This window comes from Colius striatus, chromosome Z, assembly GCF_028858725.1.
Source record: "Colius striatus isolate bColStr4 chromosome Z, bColStr4.1.hap1, whole genome shotgun sequence".
Lineage (NCBI taxonomy): Eukaryota > Metazoa > Chordata > Aves > Coliiformes > Coliidae > Colius > Colius striatus.
This window is the reverse complement of record NC_084790.1, coordinates 67,447,350-67,462,063: the sequence shown is the minus strand read 5'-3', so window position 1 is coordinate 67,462,063 and position 14,714 is coordinate 67,447,350. Positions and strand designations below refer to the sequence as shown.

Below are 14,714 nucleotides of genomic sequence, written 5' to 3'. Positions count from 1 at the left end.
CCGGCTAGGCCAATCTGGTGCCTCTGCCATCACTATTTAGGGACAGGAATTTTAAGTGCTTGGCAGGAGGTGTAAGAGTGATACAAGATGGAGGTGACCACTTGAACCCCACAGTCAGAGAAGGAGGAAGGAAGGAGAAGCAATAGACCAGAGACCCCTCTGCAAGCCATGGCGAGAATGCAGCTGTACCCCTGCAACCCATGCAGGGCCATGGCAGGACTGAGAGTTACCAGCAGCTCTGTGTGAGTGCACCCAGACTGGCAAGAGAAGATGTTAGGAGGTGGCCATGGGGCAGGCCATGCTGGAGAGCCTGTGTGCCGCAGAGCAGCCCCACACAAGAGGCAGAAAGGAGCTGCAGCCGTTGGGATAAATGCACGTCGGAGCAGCCCGTGCAGGGCTGCCATGTGTGTGTTACCCCACAGACTTGCAGGGAGGACTGGTGTGGAGCCTATCTTCCCTGAGAAACAAACAGCAGAAGCCATCAGGAATAGACTGACTGAAACCCCCACTCCCTGCCCCCCTGGGCCATTCAGGCAGGGAGGAGGTAAAAACATTGAGATCAGGACTCAGAGACTGGGAAGAGGGGAGAGGTGGGGAGAAGGTGTCAGACTCTTCATTGTTGTACCACTCTGTGTTGTTTTATGTTTGTTATGTTTCGGGGTTTTATGGTTATGCTTTAGTTGGTGTTGCATTTTTTCTGTTTTCTTTCCCAAGCCCAGTAGCCTGGTCTGTTTTGTCCTGGACCTTAAGTGGCAATTAAGCTCTCCCTGCCCTTTGGCAATCCTCAGGTCTTTGGTACTTGAGGCTAATCGTGGCCTTTTCTTCCCTGATGGACCTAACCAGGACACCACAGTACAAAAGCACCCAAATGTAAAGAGGTCATATTGCTCTTAATTTTCTGGTAATTCATTATACAATGAATGGGCCTCTTCCACATGAGCCGCCTCCTGTGGCGGCACTCTGAAGTTTTATCTCTCTGCCCAGTTCATGACCACTTCCAGAATTCTTGGCTGGCTGGGGTTTCCCATTTGACCCCTTTATATTACCAGTGCAACCTACTTACTCCATGTAACATCAATTGTAGCATACATAAAAGCGACCCTCCCTTTGAACATCCATCCCAGCACAGGCAATGAAGGCACCTAAAATTGCTGTTCTTCAGTAACAACTACTTTTGAAGAAACTCAGACTCCTACATATGCTGCTAATACCTCTTTCCCAGTTGGAGCATAATGGACTTTAGATCCTATATATCACCATCTCCAAACCCTTGAGGTAGACCTCAAGTCTCTCCAGGCACTTCCTGTCAGATGCTCCAGGTGGGTCCAGGCCACTACTCTGGATGAAGTGTAATGTTTTTCACATCTTGTCTTGTCTGGGCTGTCCCAAGTGCTACTGCATGAACTACCTCCCATTTAATTTGTTTGAAGATTCTCTTCTGGTCAGGGCCTCATTCAAAGTCATTCTTCTTCCACGTTACTCAGCAGAGAAGGCTTATAACCTGAAGTACAGGTTAACCTGGAATACAGTCCAAAACTCCACAACTCCTAAGGGAGCTTATGTTTCTTTTTTTGTTAGCTGGTGGAGATATGTTATTTTATTGATAACATCCACTTGGACTTGACCATACCCATATTGCTATTGTATTCTTAAAAACTGTGTCTACTGTGCAGGTCATTTGACTACAGCAAAATGAAACAATGATGTCATCAATACACTGCAGGTGTTCACATTGACCTGGTGCAGTCTGTATTGATCCATGACAAAATGGTAGGCATGTGTTTCCACCCCTGGGGCAGATGATGCCAGGTGTGGTGTCAATGCCTCCACAGGAAAGCAAACTATGGTCTGCACTCTGCTGCCAAAGATATAATGAAAAATGTATTAGTAATATGAGTGGTTGTGTTCCATTTGGTAGCCTTTGACTCCAGTTTGTATTGGAGTTTTAGCATGTCTGGTAGGGCAGCATTTGGTGGCAGCGTGACTTTGTTCAGGACACAATAGTTCACTGTTAGCCTCCACTCTTTGTTAGATTTTTGCACTGGCCATAGGAGACTATTAAAGGATGAATGAGTCTTACTGATCACCCCCTGGCTTTCCAGTCACTGGATCGGCTTATGGATGGGAACCAGGGAGTGCCCATTGGTGTGATACTGACACTGGTGCACTGTCATGGTAGCAATTGGCACTTGCTGTACTTTAATCCCAGTAACACTGCCAACAGAAGGATCCTTTGAGAGACAATGCAAGCTATGGAATGGTTTAATCTCTGTACTCAATACAGCCATACCAGAAGCTCACCAGTACCCTTTTAGGCCCTTGAAGTACCCTCTCCCAAGGTAGTCTATGCCAAGGGTATATGGAAACTCTGGATCAGTCACAACAGGATGCTTTTGCCACTCATTCCTAGTTAGGCTTATCTCAGACTCGAATACAGATAGTCCTTGGGATCATCCTGTCACTCATGCAATACAGACAGATGCTGCGCCTTTATAATCTGACGGTACTACAGTACACTGTACACTGATGTCTCCTAGAATTTTATAGAATAATTCACAGAATTACAGAATCGTAGAATCATAAAATCCTAAGGGTTGGAAGGGACTTTGAAAGATCATCTAATCCAACCCCCTTGCCAGAGCAGGACCACCTAGAGTAGGTCACACAGGAACTCATCCAGGTGGATTTTGAATGTCCCCAGAGAAGAAGGCTCACCAATGCATCTAAGCAGCCTATTCCAGTGCTCCCTCACCCTCACAGTGAAGAAATTCTTTGTTGTGTTTCTTTGGAACCTCTTATGTTCCAACTCATACTCATTGCCCCTTGTCCTATTATTGGATATCATTGAGAACAGCCTGAGTCCATCTTCCTGACATCTGACCTTTACATATTTGTAAACACTAATGAGGTCACCCTTCAGTCTTCTCCAAGGAAAAGACTCCCAGCTCTCTCAGCCTTTCATCATAAGGGAGATGCTCCACTCCATCATCTGTGTGGCCCTGCACTGTACTCTCTCCAGCAGCTCTCCATCCTTCTTGAACTGGGGGGCCCAGAACAGGACACAATATTCCAGATGTGGTCTCATAAGGGCAGAGTAGAGGGGGAGGAGAACCTCTCTCGATCTACTGTGTGGGAATAAAGAACTGGTAACTGGTAAAAAATGTAAATTGACCTTCAGAATATGAGACTGATTGCTGGTGAATGAGGTGTTAGAGAATGCCTAGTTGTGAATGTGAGAGGCAGTAGTGTGAGAGTGGAACACAGGCAAAGCCTGAAAGTCAGCAGGATGTAAAAGCAAAACAAGGTATTATGTAAGTTTGACAATAAATTGGGGGCTTGCATATAGTAGAGCAGCTCTTGCTCATGGCAATGCTCCCCATTCAGCAATCCTGAGTGTTTTTAATGTGTTTCAGCACATCGCCCTGATCCTGGCTGGCCCGAGACCGGCACTACTGCCCACAGCCCTTCTAATACACCCCAGGATGCCATTGGCCTTCTTGGCCATGAGGGCACATTGCTGGATCACACTCACCGTGCTGTCCACCAGTACTCCCAGGTCTCTTTCCCCTACACTGCTCTCTAACAGTTCATTCCCCAACCTGTACTGGTAAATGACGTTATTCTTTCCCAGATACAAGACTCTCCACTTGCCCTTGTTATATTTCATTAGATTTCTCCCTACCCAACCCTCCAGCCTATCCTGGTCTCGTTGGATGGCAGCACAGCCTTCTGGTGTGTCAGCCACTAGCCCCAGTTTAGTATCATCAGCAAACTTGCTGACAGTGCCCTCTGTTCCCTCATCAAGGTCATTAATAAATATCTTGAACAGTATCAGTCTCAGCATTGACCCCTGACCCCTGCCTGTTTTCTAGTGGTACTCCACTAGATACAGGCCTCCAACTAGACCTTGCCCCATTGATCACAACTCTCTGCCTTCTTCCCTTCAACCAGTTAACAATCCATCTCACCGCCTGATCACTCAGCCCACACTTTCTCAGTTTTGCTGCAAAGATGCTATGGGAGACAGTGTCAAATGCTTTACTGAAATTGAGATAAACCACATCCACTGCACTACCACTATCTATCCACCTGGTTACATCTTCATAAAAGGCTATCAGGATGGTCATACATGACTTCCCCTTAGTAAAGCCATGTTGACTGCTTCTAATGACCCTCTTGTCCTTTAAATTACTTTCCAGGGATGGAGGTGAGGCTGATCAGTCTGTAGTTAGCTGGTCTGTAGTCACCCAGAGAGCCTGTTGATACCCCATCCTATCAGTGTTAAGGCAGGGTTGGATGGGGCTTTGAGTAACCTGGCCTAGTGGAAAGTATCCACGTGGAGTAACTGGGTTACATTGATTACACCAGCTCGTATAGGAAACCCCAGTTGCCCAGGCATCCTGGAACTGATCACCAATTGGCCAGAGGGAAAAGACTTTGGAATATTGCCTGAAAGTTGACATGTGCTGAAGAAGCCCCACCATACAATAAGCTGTCAGAAGATGACAAGCAATATACTTTGTTCACCGATGGGTACTGCTATATTGTGGGAAAACACTGAAAGTGGAAAGCAGCTGTGTGGAGTCCCCTATGACAGTTGTTGAAGCTGCAGAAGGAGAATGCGAATCAAGTCAGTTTGTAGAGGTGAAAGCCATCCAGTTCGCTTTGGACATCACCAAACTAGGAAAATGGCCAATACTTTAGCCCTGTACTGACTTACGAATAGTGGCAAATGCTTTGTGGGGGGTGGCTGTAACAACAGAAACAAAATAACTTGCCAGTTATTCTGTTTCCATTGTTACAGCCACCCCCACAAAGCATTTGTGGGGCAAACCCATCCGGGCTGCCTCACTGTGGCAAGACATCACTGCCCACCTGGAGAAGTTGGTTGTGAAGGCGACACACATAGATGCCCACATACCCAAGAACCAGGCCAACGAAGAACATCAGCACAATCAGGAGGTGGACTAAGCTACCAAGGTTGAAGTGGCTCAGGCGGATTTAGACTGGCAACATAAAAGTGAATTATTTGTAGCTCAGTGGGCCCATGATGCCTCAGGACATCAAGGAAGAGATGCCACCTATAGATAGGCTCATCATCAAGGAGTGGACTTGACCTTGGATGCTGTGGCACAGGTGAGAATGAATGTGAGATGTGTGCTGCTATCAAACATTCCAAGCAGTTGAAGCCTCTGTGGGATGAAGGATGGATGGCTCAAGTATAAATATGGAGAAGCCTGGCAGATTGATTACATTGCCACTGTCTCACCAAGGCAAGCACTACATTCTCATCATGGTGGAGGCAACCACTGAATGGCTAGAAACATATCCCATGCCTCATGCCACCACCCAGAATACAATCCTGGGCCTTGAAAGGCAAGTCCTATGGCAACACGGCACCCCAGAAATAATCAAGTCAGACAATGGGATGCATTTCAAAAACAACCTTATAGACATCTGGGCCAAAGAACATGGCATCGAGTGGTTCTGTCACATCCCCTATCACACACCAGCCTTGGGGAAATTTGAGTGACGTAATGGACCATATTAAGACCACTTTGAGAGTGATGGGGTGTGGGACCTTCAAACACTGGAACACATACCTAGCAGAGGCCACTTGGATAGTCATTAAGAGAGGATCTGTCAATCAAGCTGGCCCTGCCCAATCAGAACTCCTGCACACTGTGGAAGGGGATGAAGTCCCTGCAGTACATATGAAAAATCTGTCAGGAAAGAGTTTGAGTCAATCCTGCCTCAGGCAAAAAAAAACCATCCAGGGGATTGGTTTTGCCCAAGGACCTGGATGCACTTGGTGGGTGATGCAGAAGGATGGGGAAGTTCAATGCATACCTAAGGGCAATTTGATTTTGGGTGAGACTAGCCACTGAAGCAAATGATATTAATTACTAAGTAAACACCACTTTGTCATAAAGACCCAGGGCTTTATCACATTGCAAAGGCTGTATTCATGCATTAGAGAGCCAGTTTCAACACAGGCACTTCAAGTAACAGCCTGTGGATTTGTGGGTCTGATTCACGTTACTGTAAATCTGCTGTTCTGCCTCGTGTATTTTCTGGCAACCTTCTACCTTGAGCATGCTCTTCAGAAAGAGGTGATCTCCTACAGGACATGCAACCTGAGTTGAGACTAGAGAAGCTGAAGCAGCAGCTTGGTATCATCTGAGCAGGAAACTTGGGAGACTTCTATGACAGATAGGACCCTGAAGCCATGGACTAGATTAATGGCCCATGGACTAAGGGAATTATACCTGTATGTGCATATATGTATATATAGATCGATGACAGGAACGTGTTTAAGAATGTGTCTTATCTGGGCATGACGTAGATGGTACAGAATAAGGGGTGGGTAATATCCTGGGTTTGGCGGGGATGGGGTTAAGTTTCCGCAGCCGCCGCAAGGGGGAGTGGCCCGGCCGCGCGCTCCCGCTCAGCTGCCGGGGCGCGGGGACGCGCGCGCGGGCTGCGGGTCCTGCGCTGGGCTGGGCGCGGTGAGCGCGGGCACCGGGCACCGCTCGTTTGCCGTATCCCTCGGCTGTCACAGCAGCTCCTTATTCTCTATGCTGTTCTATTAAATTGTGCTTAACCCACAAAGCTCTGGAATTCCCTCATCCTGCTGAGGTGGGGAGGAGTGAGTAACTGTGCGGTTTGGTTATTGTCAGCCAGGGCTAAACCACCACAAACGTTTTAGTAACAGCTGAGCAGTCCTTACAAAGCATCAAGGACTTTTCGGTTTCTCATACTGATGTGGAGCTTTATAGTGACATGTATTAATAAACCTTACACTAACTTATCGCAATAGCATAAAGCTTATTTTTCAGACGGGACAAAATTCACATACAAGCTGTAAAAAGGTTGTGCTTATCCCCTTACTCAATACCTCCGGAGTCCTCAAACTTCCTTGAAGGCAGAAACTGGTTCTGCGAGAGGCCAAGTGCTATCTAAAGTTCCACAAAGATCAGGGGTGAGAAAGCCTCAGGACTTATCAGCTTTCATCTCCCAAGGCCTCAAAGACCATCACCGACTATCACCGGGAGACACCACGCAAATGAAAGGAAGAAAAGACCTAATTTACGTGCGAAATCGGGGACAGGTTGTGTCTTTGTCTAGGCCTATAATGTCATCATATGATTTTGTAACTTTGTAACAAACATAAGTCAAGCAAGTTGCCGAGTCGGGTGGGCACGTTCGCCTGGCGCCGGATAAACATACTTTCTTTATAACTCTTTTGAGTTATACAGTCTGTTTCCGCAAGTCAATACCATCCCACCTGTAAGCAGTCTGGGGGTGCAGAAGGACACTGGAATGAGTTCTTTTCAGGTATAAACGAGTCAGCTCCACACCTTCAGGAAAATCTTACTGTAAAATATCTGTCAGGCAGGTTTTCTGACTTATCTGCAAGTGGTGCAATATTCCACCACCGCAGAGCAGCAACATTTTCAGTACTGCTAAGTCGCACTTTTTCAAGCTTGAGAGTGTTGTAATGCTGAAGTGAGAAAGACCGAATGTAGGGTGAGGCTCCAAGAGGTGGCCGAGTCACAGTCAAAACAGGCACTCCACCTCTGCTTCTTACCACTCCTATGCCTGGGCAATCCCATCTACATTAGCACTGGTATGGCAAGTCCCAAATTAGCCTTATACATCTCACAAAACCACACAAAATCTCAACCTTTTTTTCCTTCAGGACAAATTTTCCTTAAAGGAAACAGTGTCACACAACAACAACCCCTACCCCCCCCCCCCAAAAAAAAGCTATTTAAAAGATGTACCAAACCCTGGCTTGACCTAAGTAAATGCACTAATGGAGAAATAGGAAATGTGAATACCTGCTTTAAACAGGAGCAAAAAGTCAGTGGCAGATTCAGGATCAGCACTGAAGAAATTCCTGATAGTATATATTAAGCTATCTTTGTGTGCCAGGCATCTACAGAGAGTGCCTTACCAGGAGACATTTCTTATCTTGGAGGGTCATACAGGGGAAGACAAAAGTCGCTTTCAAGTGCCAATACAAAGCACTAGGATATGAAGATGTAATGCCCTGTCTTTGAAAGGTACCGTAAGTAATTTTGGCAAGTCCCTGCTACTTATGTCCCTTCAAAGTCTGTATACTTGTATGCACTTTCCTAAGGAAGTCTGGATTGCAATGGGAAGGTGAATTCTGATGAGGATTATCTCATGAGGTAGATGAAGAGCATCTCTTTTCCACATATATATGGATGCCAAACAGTTGTAGGAAGACACTCTCCAGAACTAGGTCATAACTGGGTAACGAAAAGGGCTTGAAAGAAGCAGAGGAAGCTGTAGAAGGAAGAGGCTAAGCAACTGTAAGCAGTATTCACAAAATACACAGTGAATTAATTCACTGAGAGAAGGGTAATTCAATGGAATGGGAAGCAAAAGGTTTTCTAGAAGAAGAAACCAAGTACGTGTCTGTGTCTGCTTCCCCACCTGCCCCGGGTTTTCCCACTTCCTGTAATTCCTGTTTCTGTTTCCCGTCAGTAATTTGTTCTGAACATTATCTCCTTCGACTGGGGTGTTTAGTTTGACTACAAAGAGTTGGGAATGGTAGTCAGTGGCACGACTAGGTGTCCCTTTCTTCAGCGGACGACGGGACATTCAGGGTCTCTCCTGCAGCAGTTGCTAACACCGTACTGCTTTCGTGGCCGCCCACGCCAATCCATCGGTTCACCGCAGCGTTGCCAGCGCATGCCACGCACCTCTCTGAAGCGGTCCGCTTCCCTGAGACGCCCACTGCCGCCTTCTCCCCGCGCCGGGGAAGAGCCTTCCGCAGCCATCCACTGCTGCTGCGCTGCCCGAGCCCCCGCCGCCGTCCGGCACCGCTCACCGCGCACCCCTCGTGGGCGCCGCCAGCGCCGCGCCCCGTCAGCCCGAGTGGGGGCGGGGCCGCGCTGCCGGAAGAGCCGCGCGGAGCGGATCGGCTCGGAGCGGCCGCGCGGAGGGCTCGGCGCCGTTTAAGCCGCGGCACAACGTCGGCGCCGCGGTAGCGGGCGGTGAGTGCCCTTTTCGAGGCGAGCAGCGGCGGGAGGCTTTCCCCGGCAGCGGGCGGTGTTCTCCGGCGCCTTCTTTCTTTCCCCTGTGCCTCCCTGCCTTTTTTCCTCCACCTTCCCTCTCGGGCCTAGGCCGCGTGGGCTGAGGCGGCGGAGCAGGGGCGGGCGGCTGCCGCGCCACGGTCCTCGCCGCTCCCCTCTGCCTGTCGGTTTCCCAGGCCTTCGGCTTTTTGGGCTGGGGGCCGGGAGGTGCCGCTTGGGAGCAAGCGAGCCGCGGCTCACGGAGTGTGGCTTCTTTCCTGCGTGGTGGTAGCGAAGGCCAGTATCGTTACACCTCCGTCTGGGTCCCGTTGGCAATTTGGTCGGCGCTGCCGACTGCTTCTGGCCGCGCAGGGAACCGCGTCGTGCCCCGGCTGCGTTGCTGCTGGTCCTCAGGGGAAGGCACCCCGCGGCAGACCAGGATCTCGCGTCGTGATTGGAAGCCGGGGACGAGTATAAACTGCCGACTCTTTGCTCCCTTCCAGTGCAGAGAGTAGTGTCGTCATCCAGCTGGCAGCAGAGTGTAGGCGTTTCTTCTGGGGAGGACTCTAAAACGAGCTGATTTTAGGTCACTCTGAAATTCAGATTTGACAGCAGTTGCTTTCCTAAAATAGGAAGCAAGTTTGCTTAGTGCGTTTGAAACTTTTCTTTCAGCTCTTACCTGCAATAGCAGCGTCTCCACAGCCGTACAAAACTGGATATGAATTCAGGTCTTTAGGACAGAAATCCTACTTATTTCATCACTCATCGTCCTGGTTTTGGGTGGGACAGAGTTTATTTTCTTCCTAGTGTCTGGCACAGGCCTGTGCTTTGGATTTGGATTCAGAATAATAGTGGTAGCACACTGATGGTTTAATTGTTGCTAAGTAACTTACGGACTTTTAAGTTTCTTATGCTCTGCCAGCGCGCAGGTGCACAATAAGGTGAGAAGGAGCATGGCCAGGTTAGTTGACCTGACTAGCCAAAGGAATATTCCATACTCATCATGGCTAGTGTGGGCATTGGGAGTTTTGTCCAGAAGGAGCAAATGGCTGCTTAGGGACTGTTTGGACTTTGGTTAGTGCTACATTGTTCTTAACATATGGATTTTGTGTTTTTCTTCTGATTGTCCTCCCTGTCTTGCTGGGACCAGGAAGGAGTGAGCAAATGTCTGTGTGGTGCTTAGTTGCTGGCTCTCATTTAACTGTGACCCTCACATAAGAGCAAAAAAAAAATCACTTCTGCTTAACAGAGGAGTAAACAGTTAAGCCTCAGGCCTATAGAAAGCAGGCAGTGAGATACCTGAGGATGCCCTGGGGGCCTGCAGGTCTTATAAAAATGTTTTAAGTCAGATACCTTACCATCCTATTAAAGACAACAGAAAGGTATTTCCTGCCATTTAAGTGCTTGTAACTGCCCTACAGCCTTCAACTCATCCTCTAGCACATACATGTATTTTGCAAAAGAAAAGCAGTTTTGTTTGGATCTGTGTGGCTGTATTTGAATATAACAATCATAATAATAATGAGTTTTGATGTGACCACTTCTGTTCAGCTAGTAACTCCCTCTTCCAGGTGACTACCCCTTTCACAATCCATGTGGGCTTATAGCTTCCTGAAAATCTTTTGTAACAAGAACATGGATGTGACCAAATGAGGAAGAGATGGAGGGAGAGAGCAAATTGGTAGCCCAGATGTTTTGGAGAATTCTAAAATAATATTAAATATCAGTGCTCAATGAATACTGGTCTCCTGTCCTGGTTTTGTATGAGACAGAGTTCCTTTTTTTCCAAGCAGCTGGTACAGGGCTGTGTTTTGGAGTTACGGTGAGAATAACTGTGAGAACACATGTTTTGGTGATGGCTAATTTGCACTTGAGTTTTTTTCAGTTTCCTAGACTGCTGGCAAGCAGGCACACAAGAATCTGGGAAGGATCAAGGTCAAGACAGCTGACCTGAACTAGTCAAAGGGCTGTTCCATACCATAGGGCATCATATCCAGTATATAAACAGGGGGCAGTTGGCCAGGAGCGCAAATCGCTGCTCTGGTATTGGGTTTTTTTCTTCCTATTTACCTCCTTTTTGTTCCTTTCATTGCTACTATTATTATTATCATCATCATTATCATTATTATGTTTTATCATTGTTAATATGTGAGTTTTGTTTTTCTTTTCTCCCCTGGTTCTAATCCCCATCCCATTGGGAGCAGGAAGGAATGAGTTAGTGGCTACATGGTGCTTAGCTGCTGGCTGAGGTTGAACAGTGATATGTAGGTAAAATGTGCAGAGTGCACTGGGAGTACAGCATTCTTTCCTAATCATTGTCTCGTATTTGCCTGACAGACAGATTGTTGTGCAACTTCTGCATCTCTGTCTCTTCTGATCACAGTTTCCATTCTTAATAAGGTGAACTGCAGGGAAACACGTACCGTGAGATTAAGGAATTTACTGGTACTGTAGGAGAAGAGGAATAATCAGATTAAGTATAATGGCTTTGGGGCCATCCTTATTATTACATTCTATATAGAATCATAGAATGGTAGGGGTTGGAAGGGACATTTAGAGATCATTTAGTCCAACCCCCTTGCAGAAGCAGGTCCACCTAGATCAGGTCACACAGGAACATGTCCAGGCGAGTTCTACAGATCTCCAGAGAAGGAGACTCCACACCCTCACTGAGCAGCCTGTGCCAGGGCTCACTCACTCTCACAGTAAAATAGTTTTTTCTTATGTTTAAATGGAACTTTTTGTGTTCCAGCTTCATCCCATTACACCTTGTCCTGTTGCTAGATACCATTGCAAAAAGGGATGCACCGACTTCCTGACATCCACCATTTAGATATTTGTAAGTTTTAACAAGATCCTCCCTCAGTCTCCTCTTCTGTAGACTATAAACAGCCCCAGTTCCTGCAGCCTTTCCTTACATGAAAGATGTTCCAGTCCCCTGATCATCTTGATGGCCCTGTGCTGGACTCTCTCCACCACCTCTCTGTCCCTCATGAGCTGGAGAGCCCAGAACTGGACACAGGACTCTAGATGAGGCCTCACCAGGGCAGAGTAAAGGGGGAGCAGAACCTCCCTTGACCTACTGGCCACACTCTTCTTGATGCATCCCACGATGCCATTGGCCTTCTTGGCCACGAGGGCACATTGCTGGCTTATATTTAGCTTATTATCAATCAGGACTCCCAGGTCTCTCTCTGTCTGCTGAGCTGCTCTCCAGCAGGTCAGTCCCCAGCCTGTACTGGTGCATGGGGTTGTTCCTTCCCAGGTGCAGGACTCTGCACTTGTCCTTGTTGAACCTCATGAGGTTCCTCTTCACCTAACTCTCAAGCTGATCAAGATCCCGCTGAATGGCAGCACAGCCTTCTTGTGAATCAGCCAGTCCTCCCAGTTTGGTGTCATCAGCCAATTTGCTGAGGGTACTCTCAGTCCCCTCATCCAGGTCGTTGATGAAGACGTTGATGAAGACTGGCCCCAGAACCAATTGAACTCCAGTGGCCACATTATATACATGCTGTAAAGTTCCTTCAGTCTGTCAAAGATTTCCTATACCGAGCTGAGAATTTTATGTTGAGTCTTAAAAGTAGTTATCTGTCCTAAATGTGTCTAAACCTTAATGCCCAAAAGAGCTGTAGGCTGTTGCTAGATTTTGTGAACCATCCCTAGACATTAGACATTTTAAGGGAAGCAACCTGTCTGAGTTTTGAGCTGACCTTTGATTGGAACAAATTTTGCTTTGTGCCAACAGTTACTTGCCTTGATGCCAAGGTGCATGCCCTTGCCAGGGCTTTGATTGTTGATATTTCCATAACAAATAATAACTAGTGTTTATCACTGTATTTATTTTAAAGTACAACTTTTAACTTTTAATTTCTAGGTGAGGATCATTAAATTGAACAGCAATAACCATGGGAGATGCTGCAAAACCTTGCTCTGCCAAACAAAATATGGAACAGGAAATTCTGTGTCAAGAAGAATTAAAAGGGAGTCCCTTAGAGAGAGACTACCAAGTCATGGATGAATATGGAAGTGGCCACAGCAATAAAATGGATACCAGCCTGCAAAAGAAAAAAGGAACACCAGGTCATTATGGAAGCAGTCCCAGGCGAGGGCCACGAACTGTTCTGAGTAGCCCAAATTCACTTAAAAACGCAGCTTACAGTCAAGGGTCAAAGTTAAATGATACTCAGAGAGACCAGATGAAGAAGTGTGTATCTGATGACCACTGTGGTGCTTCTGACAGCTGGAGACAGCCCAAATCTGTTGCCTGGATTCCTGTGCATAACAGGACGAGAAAAGACTCTTTTCGTGACACTGAAGGTGCTGGAAACAAAAGTGTAAGACGACAACTTCAGGAAGACTTAATGAGTGAAGATATGCAAGACACACATAAGGGAAGCTCTGGTAATCAACATGTGTGTTCATTCTTACAAAGCTGCCCAGTAAAGTAGCTTTCTAAATGTGTGTCCCTGTTTTGTCTGGGACAGTTTGTTTTCCTCCTAGTTGCTGGCACAGGGCTGTGTTTTGGATTTACTATTAGAATAATGTTCAGAAGACACTGACATTTTAGTTGTTGCTAAGTAATCATAAGTCAAGGATTTTTCAGTTTGCCGTACTCTGATGGTAGTGTACAGGAAGTTAGGAAGGAGCATGGCATAAATGATGACCATGTGTTACTGAAAAGTAAAATTTCAAGGCTCACTGTTAAAGGAAAAAAAAAAATTCTTGTCATGTGTTCCAAACTATTGATTGTACTGCAGCACTTTAAATTGTTACAGTGAATGATACAGAACTTGTTTTTATATTGGATTGTGTTTGTAGGTTAGTTTATAAGTGGTAGGAGGAAAGAGATTGCAACGTGGTGATGTCCCTGTTAGCAGTTTTCCAGGTACAATTTGATTGAACCTATCAAGGCTAATAAAGGATGTTTGGTTGATACAGGGTAAGATTTCGGAGCCGGAGCCGTTGCTGAGGTCTGTACCACCATACCTCAATGAAGGTTGAAAACAATGGCTTGTAGGTGTTGCAAGAACTTAATACTATCAGCAGCAACACGAAACTAGTTCTCCATGCATATTGAACTTCTGTGTGAGCAGTTGGTACTGATAATGAGAGTACATGCCCTAGGTATTGAAGTGGAAGGAAGAGGAGGCTAAGAGAGGATAAAATTATCAATGTTGTAAGATCATTGAACGTGAGTACTAGAAACATGTGTAAGTAGATCAAAGAGGAAGCTTTAAAGAAGTGAATATAATTAGATAAAATAAGAAAGACCAAGGAACAAATGAGGTGCTGCTAGCATGGAACATTTGCCTGTTAAGAAGAAATGTGTCTTGTTTTAGTTAAGACTGTAGGCCAGAGACGGTATTGGTTTCCAGCTACAGTCCCTTGCTGAGAAGGAAAGCTATTGTGGGTTGATACCAGGAAGTCCAGGAGCTAAATGTTCTTTCCCTTGATATCAAGTGTCACAAAAAAAAAAAATGAGCAAGTGCCTAGGATCTTTCATTGTTACAAGTAAATTGCACACTTAAGATCAACCTCAAATGAGAAGAGAGCATAGCAGGATACTTTTAGAAGTTTGTTCTCGAATTTGCTGGGTCTAATGAACTTTTTTTCTGGTAAATTTCATTAACTCACTTAAGTAAGTTTTTGGAACCACCCTTAATCATA

The 14,714-nt window shown here is 46.4% G+C and overlaps 1 protein-coding gene across 5 annotated transcripts in view; it reads left to right on the top strand.

The window, feature by feature from the left end:
• The first annotated feature begins 8,941 nt into the window (after positions 1-8,941).
• TUT7 (terminal uridylyl transferase 7) overlaps positions 8,942-14,714 on the top strand; it is a 48,068-nt gene continuing 42,295 nt past the window's right edge. For all 5 annotated transcript variants that reach the window (XM_062017970.1, XM_062017971.1, XM_062017968.1 and 2 more), the window contains exons 1-2: positions 8,942-9,029; positions 12,922-13,448. In XM_062017970.1, the coding sequence (XP_061873954.1) occupies positions 12,953-13,448 (496 nt within the window). In that variant the 5' untranslated portion in view covers positions 8,942-9,029; positions 12,922-12,952. The remainder of the gene's footprint in view (positions 9,030-12,921; positions 13,449-14,714) is intronic.